This window comes from Rhinolophus hipposideros (assembly GCF_964194185.1).
Source record: "Rhinolophus hipposideros genome assembly, chromosome: 7".
In the NCBI taxonomy this organism is placed as follows: domain Eukaryota; kingdom Metazoa; phylum Chordata; class Mammalia; order Chiroptera; family Rhinolophidae; genus Rhinolophus; species Rhinolophus hipposideros.
In genome coordinates this window covers 79,626,665-79,639,690 of record NC_138053.1, presented here as the reverse complement: position 1 = coordinate 79,639,690, position 13,026 = coordinate 79,626,665, and the positions used below count along the sequence as shown (strand labels likewise).

Sequence of the window (13,026 nt, the reverse complement as noted above, 5' to 3'; positions counted from 1 at the left end):
CAGCTACACTTTCAAAAGCTGGCAACACCCCAGGGGAAAACAGATACTTACCTCCATAAATCTGATCAACGCAGTGGAGTGTAATGTCATTTTCTCCTATAACCTTGTTCTTAAATTGGATTTCCTAAAAGATTCAAAAGGAAACAACTGTGACTCCTTTCTATGCACTGTCAGACATTTACAGACAGAGCAAAGCACCATCCTCCTCTTGCACATTAAGAAAAACGGAAATGCAGTCACATCCTTAGGAAAGGGACAACGAAATGTGAAAGACTGGTGGTCACTGGCGTTTCAAACCCACACAGAACATGCCATCCCTGGGCTGCTCCCAGGCAAACATACCAGGCCACTCATGAGGACTTTGAGAAGTGCTGGGAGGTGGCATGCAGGTGAAGATTTCTCCACACAAATGCAAGTTGGTAAGTGACAGTTATGTAGGAAGAAAACACTAGGAAACTCAAGTTGCTGTAAATGCTGCCTTTGTCCAGGACAGAAACCAGGCCACCACGGCAGCCAGCGGCCCGCAGACCACGCTCTGAGACGGCAATGGTGCTGCTGTGTAAGAAGCAAGAGAGGGCCGGGCGGCTGGGGGCCCTCCGAGTGGGGTGGGCAGTTCTTTGCTCGTTCTTCGTAAGTACAGACGAGTCTACAAGGACACCGGTACGCGGTGCAGAGCAAATGTAAAGTAAACCCAAATTCAAGTGCTGCGTTCAGTTCCTGAACTGAACTCAGTTCCTGAATTTAAGAAGAGTTTATTTAGTACGAGAAAACAGAGGGAAAGAGTACGTTTGGGAGATGTGATTCCAATGAGTGACGTACACTGTGATGAAATACAGAAGAAGAAAGACGTCAAACGCAAGTCAGCGTGAGATGAGGCAAGGGTGGGAAATTTTAGGATGGTCCGACCACGGGCAGGAGACCCTGAAGGACAGAGAGCAGACCAGTGGTGAGAAGGACTTCTGTCCTTTGGGTTTGTGTCCGTTGGCGGTGGAGTAACACAGAAGTGAGGGAAACAGACGCGGGGGCCACACTGTGCTGCCTTCCCCAACTCAGCCAAACGCAGATCATACATACATCAGTATCCAGGGCAGATTCATCGTCACCCAAGAAGGCGATCTTGAAGTCTGTGCAGACAAGTTTCCCACAGATGCCACGCTGACAGGAATCTTCCTGGACATACTTCAGCACTGTGCTGGCTTCACAAAGCAGCTGCTCACCTGGTCAAAACCGAAACAAGTCCTCTCAGAGTCCGCAGGGAGCACACAGCACGCACACAGTGGAAGCTTTCCCAGCTCTTCCACGTAAAGACCAACACAAAATATAGCACAGCACCTCAGACGGTCACACGTTCCAACACGGGAGGAGCTGAAAAGCTTAGGGGAGACGATAAAGCAGAGTGCGGACCACTGGGCAGTGAAATCGAAATGTCTCAGATACACCTTCACACAGGGCATTTCTCTATTTTCTCACTGTGAATAACAGAAGTTTCCAAAGAGATGGAAATAATCTCAGCTACACTTGCTAGCAAAAGATCTGAGTGTTTTTATTACTTGGACCCAAGAAGATGCTCCACAGAAGTGGTACCCTAAATGAGCAAAGCCCAAAAAGCTCACCAGCATGCTCTGGAACGCAGATCTCAAGCCTGCTTTCCGGTGAAAGTGGGCCTTTTATCACCCTGGCCACAGGGCTTTCAGGCAGCTTCCTTAGACACAGAGGTTGCAACAGGACCACATTCATTCTGGCTCCACCGACAAGGATGGGAGGAAAAGGGAGGCCAGAGGGTTATGGGAAAAAAAGTGTTTCCTCTCTTTCTTAGTGGAGAGTATTTCCTCCCGGTGCGTCAGCTTTCCTGCTCTATCTGCAGGCACCCAGCCCACATGAGAAGCTGTATTTCCTGAAGGTAGAGTACTTATCTTTACAGTCAAAATAATTAGGATTTAGAGATACGTAAGCATTCTGTGCTCCTGAAAGTAGAGAAGCTCACGAGGGCTGGATGTCTGAGGTGAGGGCAGGGGAAAAAAGGAGGATATGGGGGAAATAAAAAAACTAACTCTAAATACTTTGCAACAAAAAGGAAAAGGAATTTTCTTTTCCAACAGACAAACATCTTCCCCTCAGAATCTCCCTCTGGATATCTCCTTCAATGTCTTTAAAATTCTTTTCTGTTCGAAATTCATTTAGTCTAACCTTCAATATGTAAACAAAAAAGTTTCAGACACTAAGACTATCAAGGGACACATATTATGGTATGTTTTTCCGTCTTCCAAGGAGTTAACTACTAAGGAAATGCTGGAAGATGGCTCAGTCAGTAGGTCAGCCTCTAGAGAGACCACAAAGCTTGAAGAAAACAATGAAGTCAGAGCCTCATTAGGGTTTAAAATAGACCCAGAAAAAGCGCCTCAGCTAAGTCCCAGGTGGAAGACGTGTGAGTGAGGCTCCTGTGCTTTCAACTCCCAGTGTACAACAGCTTTGACAGCCAATCTCTCCCCAAGAGCAGGCCAGGCCAGCGTCATCCGCCTGTGGTCGCGCTCTGGAGCTGGAAGTTGGTGTGCAGAGGCGACCATGGCAGCCAGGCGAGGCCGCACAGGCGTGCAGGCTGAGCAGCTGTTATCCACTCGTGTGCAGAGTCCTGAATGCTGGGGGCAGGCGCCAGAAAAGACCCTGGTCTAGTCTAGGAAACGGGCGCTCAGAACAGCGAACTGTGAGCTCACAGCAGCACACCTAGAGGAGACCATCAGGTAATTCAGGGGATGGGAGAAGGTATACTAACACTAAGCCAAAAATAAAGTTAATTTCAGAATCTACAACCCAAGAAAAGGAAAGCACTAGGGAATACAGATTAAGGTTTAGGCCATTATTATAGGAAAATCCTTTGAAACTTAAAAACATTTTTAAAAAGTTACAGGATTCTGATATATTTCCCAAATGAGATGGACCAGTCAGAAGCTTGCACATATTCATATCCTCCCAATAAAATGAATAATATAAAAAGCACCAGAACGAGGCCCCAATTTTTTTGATAAAATGCTCATTAAAAAAACAAAATCAAAACTATTTGGAGTTAGAAAAAACAAAGTGGAAGAAGAACTAAATGCACAGGATAGCTCCACGTATGGGGAGGATACACCACCAAGTAGTTTCTGTTTCTGAATTCAGAAATGCTTAAAGCTTGACTTAAGCTATAGAGTCACCCTCCCCCATCTCAAAAATACCCCACCAATCCAGGCTCCTTGGTGATGCCCACAGAGCGCAGCCCTGGGATGGGGATGGTAAACCCCAGCACACCTGGCACTCATGCTCAAATGCACACACAACAGGAGAGGCCACCCACCAACGCGTGCCCAGGAGGCCCAAGCAGCTGCTCTAGCCAAGGGCAGCGACACTTGGGCAGCAGGAAGAGTCTGTGGGGTGTAGGGCTTTGTGGGGGACCCTGGATTTTCCTGAGGACCAGAATACTGGATGGGGCCAAGGCAACCTGAAGAAGGCCTCATTTGCTTGTGAAAGAGCTGAGAATTCCCCGAGTTTATTTTCATCAACTTGGGGAGGAGAAAAGAAAAATTCTTTGCGGAATGTTGTAATACTCGGACCCAGGTGTGTAATTATTGAACTAAAGACCGTGATATTTTCTCCAACGCATTACTCTTACATGAAAACAAAGGTGTTTATATATAGTGACACTGGGGATGACAACTTATCATTGGCTTTGAGTTGCACATGAGGTGCTAACAGGGCTGTTACCTGGCAGCAAGTGAAGAGTTACTTCCTTCTCTGTAACTTCCTTTTCGTTTGTGTGAATTTCCTAAAAGAGAAGATTAAAGGGTAATATTTTTAAAGGCTCAAAATGAATTAAATCCATGCTTTCAGAATACACATGAAAACATCACATACCCACAGGAGTTTTTGGTTTATTTGACAAGCTATTTACTTTTTTAAAAAGTATTTTTAACTAAAGGAAGGCAAAATTCCAATCAATTGATTCAATGTATTACACTAATTATTTAGGATTGACAACTATTAGTTGTCCCAAAAGGAGGGGAAGGGATGGGCACTCCCTAGCTGAAGGACCAAATGTCACACAGCTAAGTAAGGCAGCTCAGAGTCAGAAAGAGAATGGAAGACGTTCCACAGAATGATTCTGCTCTGCCTTCAGTGAGAATCAGATTTAAAGCAAAAGACTGTGTGGTCTTGAGAAAAAAAGGACTTAAGTAAAAGGCTTGAAGGTAAGAACAGGAAGCCATGACAGTATCAAGTCAATACTGACCACCTACTCTGTAGCACACCAGGGCTCAGTGAAGACATTCTGTGCCCGTTCTGTTACCTAAGACCCCGACACAAGGCCACAGGATACAATCACTTCTAATAAGGAACTAAGGCCAGATTCTGTGTCTCTGTTTCTCAATGGAAAGATCTTCAAATGCTTCCCTGTTAGATTCAGTGTTTGTTGGACATTCAAAGATAATCAGCAATCCTTAATGAACTAAGGGACCAAAGCCATCGTCATGAATGGCTGTTAACAAGGAGAGAGGCATGGTGGGCCCCCTAATGCAAACTACCCCTCCATCTATGAAGCATTCTTGCCAAAATGGCTAACCTCAATCTGCTTGAGCTTCTATGTCAATCTACCAATTTATAAGAAACACTGGGACAGAAAAACATGTTAAATGACACCACGGGGATGTAACCCATCAAATCCTGTGGGGACAGAGCCAGGAGCGCAGTTTCCAGGCTCTCGGCCTCACGTGGAAAGGTGCTGGCTCAGGTAGTAAATAGCCATCAACTGTGATTGGATGGCCATCAGCGGTGGCTAGTTGGCCGTCAGCTGTAACCAGTGAGCCATTGGCCACTAGTATAACTGCCGTGGCTACGCTAGCGGGAAATGGGGGCTGGCAAGCAGATGGTGGCTGAGCTGGCAAGTGGCGGAGTGTGGATTGCGGATTGCAGAGAGGCGGATTGCAGCTAGCAAATAGAGTCGTCGGTTGGCAGAAAAGCAGACAGCAGGTCGCACATCATGTGAATCCAGCTTCCAGCGAGACTATAGTGGTGTGACTCCCCTACCTATGGCTCCATGGGTGTTCCTTTTTGGTTTCACCATATTCTGTGTTCTTGTGTGGGGAGCGGGAGCTGAGATCCCACAGGCCACCTGTGTGATATCCTGACTGTGGGAAATTCTACAAGACACAACCCATTTCGTCAACAAATAAAATTGGCAATTTTTTTGTTTCATTTTTTGGCAGATGGCTCTCAACGGTATGAGTTTTCTGAAGTCAATTCAGGATGCAATACAGCATTAGAAGAAACGTGTATGTAAAGCAGAGGCAGGGAAAGGCTAGACAGCCCATCTTGAGGCTGAAGAACAAAGTCATGGCTGTTTCAGAGAGCCCATTTTGAGCAAGGACTATTTTAGAGATGGCTACAATTTCCATTCCAAGATGGAATCAAGTCTCTTTGAGTCAGTGCTTCTCAAACTGGGTAGGTGTCAGCTTATCTGGGGAGCTGTTATCTCTATAGACACTCGGGCCTGACGACACACCTATGGAATAAGAGTGTAGAGGATGCAGCTGGGCCTCTGGTTTTGATTCCGATGCACTGCTCCAGGTTACGGAAGAGGTTACAGGCATACCCATCTTATTGCGCTTCACTTTATTGTACTTCACAGATGTTGCGTTTTTTACAAATCAAAGGCAAGCCCCTCCACCAGCAAAAAGAGCAAGACTCGCTTAATTGCGAAACTTGTTTTATTGTGGTGGTCTGGAACCAACCCCATGGTATTGCTGAGGTATGCCTGTATCCTCATGTATAAATACTACGAATGTTTTGGTAATTTAGAAAGTCTCACTGAGGGTTTTCATCATCTATCGTTGGCAAAGAACTAAATTAAAGCACAATTATTTTTGACAGGTCTATCATTTTTCTCTGAGGGTAGAGCAAAGCTATTCATTAAATTCAATAAGCTGTTAGAAAACTAGAGCGATCATCTTGACTAGTGCTTGGAATTCAGTTCAAACACTTAAGCCAGTGTGGAGAAGACTACCCTATCGTTAGGTCCGCAGAAGTATCTATCATCTTCTGATGATAAAGAATTTATACTATCCAAAACAAATAAAACAGAAACTCATTAAAAAAATGTATACTATCCAAAACCACTTACATCAATTCTTGAAATGGTGAATGGAATTCTTTCTTTACATTCCATAAACAAAATAACCAGGAGACAACTTTTAGGATTCCGCCCCACCCAAAACTCCTTTTCCCCAGACAACTGTTCCCCATTCCCTTCCCTCCCCCATGTCCTGGAGTGAGCTGCCTGCTCCCCATCAACTGCACGGGGAAACGGACAGCGGTCCCTCAAAGGGCTCATCATTTTATCTCCCCTAGTAATTTGGCTGGGGGGCTAAACTTAAACTACAGACTTGTAGATTTGGCCCCACTACGCAAAAGCAGGGGGAGCTGCTCCACAGAGAATAAGACACATGAAGAGGTGATGTGGAAATAAAAGCCCAATCGCCAGACACACTGTCACGGCCGGGACACCCTGGCTTTCCAGGTGTTAGTGAGGCCCAGCCACCCCTTCGGCCCACAGCTCCATAAATCACACCTGGACCTCTATAATACATCCCCTTGTCATATTAGCTGCAGTGGGTTTCTGCTGGTCGTCACCAAGGGTGTCACTAACCTAGGTCAACTGCATTAACAATAGGTGAACAGATGACTAGAATCATGTCACGTAACAAGTCAATGTACAATAATACACCCAGGGTCACAGGATCAGGAACCGATGTCATAGCCACCACTTCACCGCTAAGTTGACAAGGAAGAGTCAGATGCCAGAAGAAGGATCTACCATCTCTAGTATGTGGGTTTTAGGTGGGGTGAGGATGTGAGGCCCCAAGCCATTAAGTCTCATAGGATTTTGCCATTATTGTGATTAAACCCTTGGATGGCTTTCCTCAGCTGTTAGGACCACGTCCATCCCCTGCACGACCTCTGGATGCAGAGGCACATACCCACCTCCCACCACACACAACAAGCAGAAACTGACCCAAAAGAACAAGAAGGAAAAACCCCACGTCATTCTTAGCCTTGTCATTTCAAAACTAAGTCATGTATGTATTTGTAGATACATATACATACATACATTTTTAAAGCAGAAGATGAGGAAGATAGCTGAGGTTTGTCCATGGAAAGGGAGAAGATTTATGAGACACAAAGATAATGTAAATGAATCCTTACCAAGTGCTAGGGAAAGAGGAGCTGCAGTCCAGTGAGGAGAAAAGCTAATACCCACAGCCCACACAGTCATAATACGATCTGATGGACGCGATAATAAAGGTATTGAGGCCGGGCTACAACAGCACAAAAGAGGCTCCTAACTCCACGGGGGACCAACAGAAGGAAGAGGGGGAGCAAATGCTTCTGGGGAAGTAGCTTGTAAGGAATGGGCAGGAGTTCAACAGATGGGTGAGCAGAGAGAACAGGAAAGGGAAGGTACAAACACACAGAGACAAGTAGTTTTGAAAGAGAAATGAGAAATATGGGTGGGCAAGGGGTGCTTTAGTCCCAACCTGAAGCTTTGGAAGCAGAGGAGTGCATTCAGCACACAGTATTCACTATCTCCAGTAAACGTCTTGCAGGAAAAAGCACAGGAGTGACTTAGGAGCCAGGTAGGCCTTAGCCTACAAACATATCAGGGGTGTCTTGGGCAAGTGTCCTGGCCTCAGTGTTCCCATCGAGAGGACTGGATTAAGAGCCCTAACTACTGCCTGCCTCGTGAGAGAATGCAGGGCAGTTCAAGGTCAAAATCATGACATAGAAGTGAGCCTGCGTGTGTGTGTCCAGAACGGAGGCAGGGCCTTGTTGGCTTTCCCTCACTGGAAACGGAAAAAGATGATTCCTGACGACCCTCTCTCCACCATTCCAAGTCAGTCTGTCACTGCACAGAACCACATTCTCCAAAAGATGACTATCCATATACTAGGGCATTTCTGGAAGAAAAAAGGAAAAGACTGGAGACCTTTTCCCACTCACTCTCATCTCTGTCAAATGCCCCAAAAGCTTACATTTCTTATTTTAAAAGTACTGACTCCTCTTCTTCCCTAGAAAGTGGTAAAGAAGTTTTGATGTTGGCAACAAGTTGCTGATCAAAATTTGATCTGATAGAGACAATGGAAATCACACAAAGCAGCGAAGTCACCGAGGAGCCACGTACTTTATGAAGCATTTGGTGAATTTTAACATCGGAGGGGATGACAGAAAACCACCCAGATTCCTAACAGTGCTCAACTTCCTACTAAAATTGCCACTATTCATCAGACTTCCTTCACACTGCAGACAGGGAAAGGAGGTCAGAAAACCACCGTAAGGCAGACACGGCTGCTGCTAACAAGCCAGCATCCAAGAAGAAGTATCCTACGGTAATCATCAAATGCACGTGAACCCCTGCCTCAAATGCCACTACACTAACACAAAACTTCATTAACCCAAAATACACATCAGTCAGCAACCTTACCTATTTGAAACACTTGAAAATCTAAGTCAAAAAGGCTTGTGAGCAATACAAACAGATGCGTCCAAGTTGGTGCACAGCAATCCGAGCCCTCCACAATCTCTGTCAGTCACAGCTTCCACTTCAATTGCATGCGTCTGTAACAGCCAACATTCATCAAGCTTCTATCATGTGCCAGGTAAGTACTCTTCAGTAATATCTCATTAATCTTCACCATTTTAGTAACTAGTATTATGTCCATTTTACAGATGCAGAAACTGAGGCTTAAAGAGGTTCAGTGACTTTCCTTTCACAGGAAATAAGTCATTAACCAAGGGTTTGGCTCAAGTCCTAATGCCAGAGCTGACATTCTTCGCTGCTGGGTGGTAGTTCTAACCAACATGGTCTCCAGTTTCCCATTACAGTTATAACATCCACTGCCTACAATAGGAAACCAGTCTCCTATTACAAAACTGATTAGAACAAATGAGAAAAATTCCCTTCAGGGAATTGTACTTCACTGTACAAGGATTTCCCACATACAGGACATAAGCATGTGAAAGCTCAAGTCAGCTAACACTCGTAAGAATCTGCTGAGAGGCTGAAAAGCAGCTGGGCATGTTAATCCCACTGGTTCTCAAGAAGTAAATTCTCTAGTTTCTTACCAAGTTCACATTCAGGGTGCATATCTCCTCAATGGTGATGGAGCTAGGGCACCTCAGGAAAGGCAGCAATGGGAAGGCCTGCCAGAAGACCACTGACCTTGAAGAAAACAGGATGGTGGTAGGGTTGTCTACGGTGAGGCTCTCTTAGGCCAAAGTGCTCGTAAGTGTTCACTGCTACCAGCACTTTGAGTCAAAAACAGAAGTTATTCTCAGTTCAATTTAATCCAGACAAAGAGGCAAATTTCAAGAAGCAACATCCCTAAAACTGCCAAAACAGTTTCTTTTGATCGCATTTGGCACCAAAGTGCTAAAAGGATACAACACAGACATTTTGTTTCTTCGTCTCTACTTCTCTAAAATAGACATTTATTTAATACTCTTCATTTTCTCCACTCAAACAGAAAATCTCAGGGAGAAAACGTATTTGCACACACATATTAGGTGGGAATCCATGTGTATCTTAGAACAAAATTTACCTTTCTTAAAGCAGAAAGTTGCATTTTCAATTCACAGTACTAATAATTTTTTGTTTTTCCCCTTGTTCCTCCAGACTTCTCTCTGTGCACATGCTAAAAAGGAGAAATAATAGACTTTGATGTTACAGCCCTAATCCAGCTCTGGTATCTACAGTCATTTATCCTGACTGAACTTTGATTTCCTCCTGTATAAACAGAAACAATACGACCTAATATGAGAATCTGGTGAGATAACGTGTGTAAACACCTGGCAGGTGTATTCAGTAAATGATAACTGTAAGACATAGCAGTACCTGGGCTGCACTTTGATTTCCGTTTTTTTCATTTTCTCCTCCTTTCCTTTGATAAGAAAACAATTCAAACATACTATTTAAGAGCTGCAATTATTCAAGGTTCTGGCCCATGACCAGAATAATTTCTACTTCTCTCTTAATCCTGTTTCCCACATTAAATTAATCTAACTCTACTCAGGAGGCCTCTCAATTCTTCTTTTCTGTGGATCAGAAACTTCTGCGATTAACACCATCCAAATTGGCCCTAATCCTAAACCTTTGACTACACAGCAATATCTGAACGATGGAAAAGAAACGGCATTTTTCTATGAATAGGATTTGTTTTCTACAAGCCCCCAGGGACTTAGGTCTGGTCATTCTGTGTCTTATCTTCTGCAATAAAAAGTACTTTCAACCCATTACAAGAGCAAAAGAGTAAACTTATGGCTCTCTTAAAGATTACCACATCCAAGAAGGGACTTTCCAGGCATGTCATGCAGTAGGAAGAAGCGTTCTTGACTGCCCATTTATCGGAAATAGATTAAGTTGATGAAAGTTGGTAACCAATTAAGACTGCTACTCAGCCATAAAAAAAACATGAAATACTGCCATATGTGACAATAAGGATGGATCTTGAGATTATGCTAAGTGAAATAAGTCAGATGGAAAAGGACAAGAACCATATGATTTCACTCCTATGTGGGATATAAAACAAAAAGCAATAAGCAAACAAACAAAAAAACCAAACTCACCGATACACAACAGAATGGTGGTTACCAGAGGGAGAGGGGGATTAATGGGAAGACGAAGCGGGTCAAGGGGGTCAAATATAGGGTGATGGAAAAAGACTAGACTTCAGGTGTGGAGCACGCAATGGAGTATACAGATGTTGTATTATAAAGGTGTACACCTGAAATTTAAATAACATGATTAACCAATGTTATCCCAATACATTTTTTTAAAAAGAACAAAAACCTATCAAGCACTTCAGCACTGGAATTTAAGGAGCCACACTCTAGAGAATCATCACTGTATCTATCTAATCCTTCTCTGGTTAACAGTTCAAAAAAAATCCTAAATGTACACCATCTAATTCTTACAGATAATCAACTGAGGGAAAAAGTACCACCACCTCTACCATCAATCACCCCACCCCAATCAAAATATACACTAGTCCTGAGTAAAGAACTAACCTAGAGGACTCCAATAAATCAGGGCATGCAAAGAGGAATCATAAAGAAATCCTCCCCTAAAAAATTGAATTTTTTCTTTTAATTGGGGAAGCTGTTTGGGTGGTGGGGAGGAGGTAAGGAGGACAGAATGTAAAATGCTCATTGGCTACATCCTATAGTTCCTTCGCCCCTATATTTTTAAAGTAGGTTTCGAACTCTACAATAAAAACAAAGAAGAACAAATATGGAGATGGTATTTCAGTGTTCTTGAGAAAGAGTTGTAACAACTTTTGCTTGTTGATCCCTGAGGACGAATATCGCTGAATGGAGGAGAAGGGAAGTGGTGACAACAAGGATCCAGGAGCACCCACATCTGGATGTGCTGAGTCTGGATATGGGTCATTAAAGCAGGTTACAGGACATGATGAAATTCCCATATGTATGAGGTGTGATCAAACAATATGGTGAATGTTTAAATTTTTAAAAATTCATTACAGTGAAAGACACATTGCCATGAATCCCCCTCTAAATACTCCCCCTCGCTTTGATCACACTTATCCCATCTTTCTTGCCAATTTCGGAAGCAGTTCTGGAAGTCCTCTTTTGTGACTGTCCTTAGTTGTGTTGTCGTGGCTGCCTTGATGTCCTGAATCATTTTGACTTTGGGGAAGAGCCAGTGAATAAGGTGGATGAGGACACACCATAATGTTTTTATTTGGCAGAAATTGCCATACCAGAAGTGCTGTGTGACACGGAGCGTTGTCATGATGGAGGATGATTTACTGCACACTTTAAAACACACCTTCTCTCAACCGTAGCTCACACCCAAATGACTGCACCGAACAAGTTGAAACTCGTCACACACTATTACTAAGGTACAATATGCCGCTTCCTGTATTGAAGATCCTGCCTTTCCATTAGATGGCACGCGGCAGCAGCATTCACCATATTTTGTGGTCACAATGTGAAGGCTCCACGTCACACATCACTTCTGGTACAGCAATTTCTGTAAAATAAAAACATTATGGTGTGTCCTCATCCACCTTATTCACCGGATCTGGCACCGTGAGACTTCTGGCTCTTCCCCAAAATCAAAATGACCATAAAAGGTAAACGTTTTGAATCGATTCAGGACATCGAGGCCGACATGACAGCACAACTGAAGACACTCACAAAAGAAGACTTCCAGAACTGCATCAGAAAGTGGCAAGAACGACGGGATAAGTGTATTCAAAGCAAGGGGGAATATTTTGAGGGGAATTAATGGCAATGTATCTTTTATTGTAATGAATTTTTAAACATTCACCGTATTTTTTTAATCACACTTCGTACATCCTATCTCTGATAATACTGTATTCTGCATGTGTATAAGCTGTTGTCTTCATGGGCAAAGGTACTGGACGAGTGGTTAAAGACTGTCCAACCCGACCTTTACCATTGGATGAGTAAATACAATCTCTTCCTTATCAGTATTACAATTTACTACGTTGTGACTCAAGGGCCACTTGTAGACTGCAGAAATCACAAATGTCCAATCTATGAATGCCAAAGTGGACACTTTGAGGGATCAGTCCTTACTGAGGTTGAGCAGTGAATAATGATAAACATTTCTTTTACCTTATGTGCCAGGCATTGTTTAAAGGGCTTTATACTTATTAGCTCATTTAAGCCTTCAAACTCATTCAAAGGCTTAAAAAGCAAGCCTTTGAAGTAGGGTTATCATACCCACTGTTATCTCCACTTTGCAGATAAAGACACCCAGCTAGTACATGAAGGTGGAAGCCACGCCTGGTAGCTGGCTCACTCTGTTCTTACATGATGCCATACTACCTCTTACATGAATGAAGATACTATTTCCTATATAAATGAATTAGGAAAACCAGGACAGAAAGGTCAGTAAATGTATCTGCTAGACTCACCTGACACCAGGTCAAAACAAACAAGCGTCACTGAAAGTAC

The 13,026-nt window shown here is 43.6% G+C and overlaps 1 protein-coding gene across 3 annotated transcripts in view; it reads right to left on the bottom strand.

The window, feature by feature from the left end:
* MTMR12 (myotubularin related protein 12) overlaps positions 1 to 13,026 on the bottom strand; it is a gene marked incomplete at its 5' end in the record, with an annotated part of 66,990 nt that overhangs the window by 37,627 nt on the left and 16,337 nt on the right. The window contains 3 exons of one of the 3 annotated variants that reach the window (XM_081053162.1): positions 52 to 124; positions 1,075 to 1,217; positions 3,739 to 3,799. In XM_081053162.1, the coding sequence (XP_080909288.1) occupies positions 52 to 124; positions 1,075 to 1,217; positions 3,739 to 3,799 (277 nt within the window). Of the gene's footprint in view, positions 1 to 51; positions 125 to 1,074; positions 1,218 to 3,738; positions 3,800 to 13,026 lie in introns of those variants that run through there. The other 2 variants (XM_081053164.1, XM_081053163.1) reach the window with 2 other exon arrangements.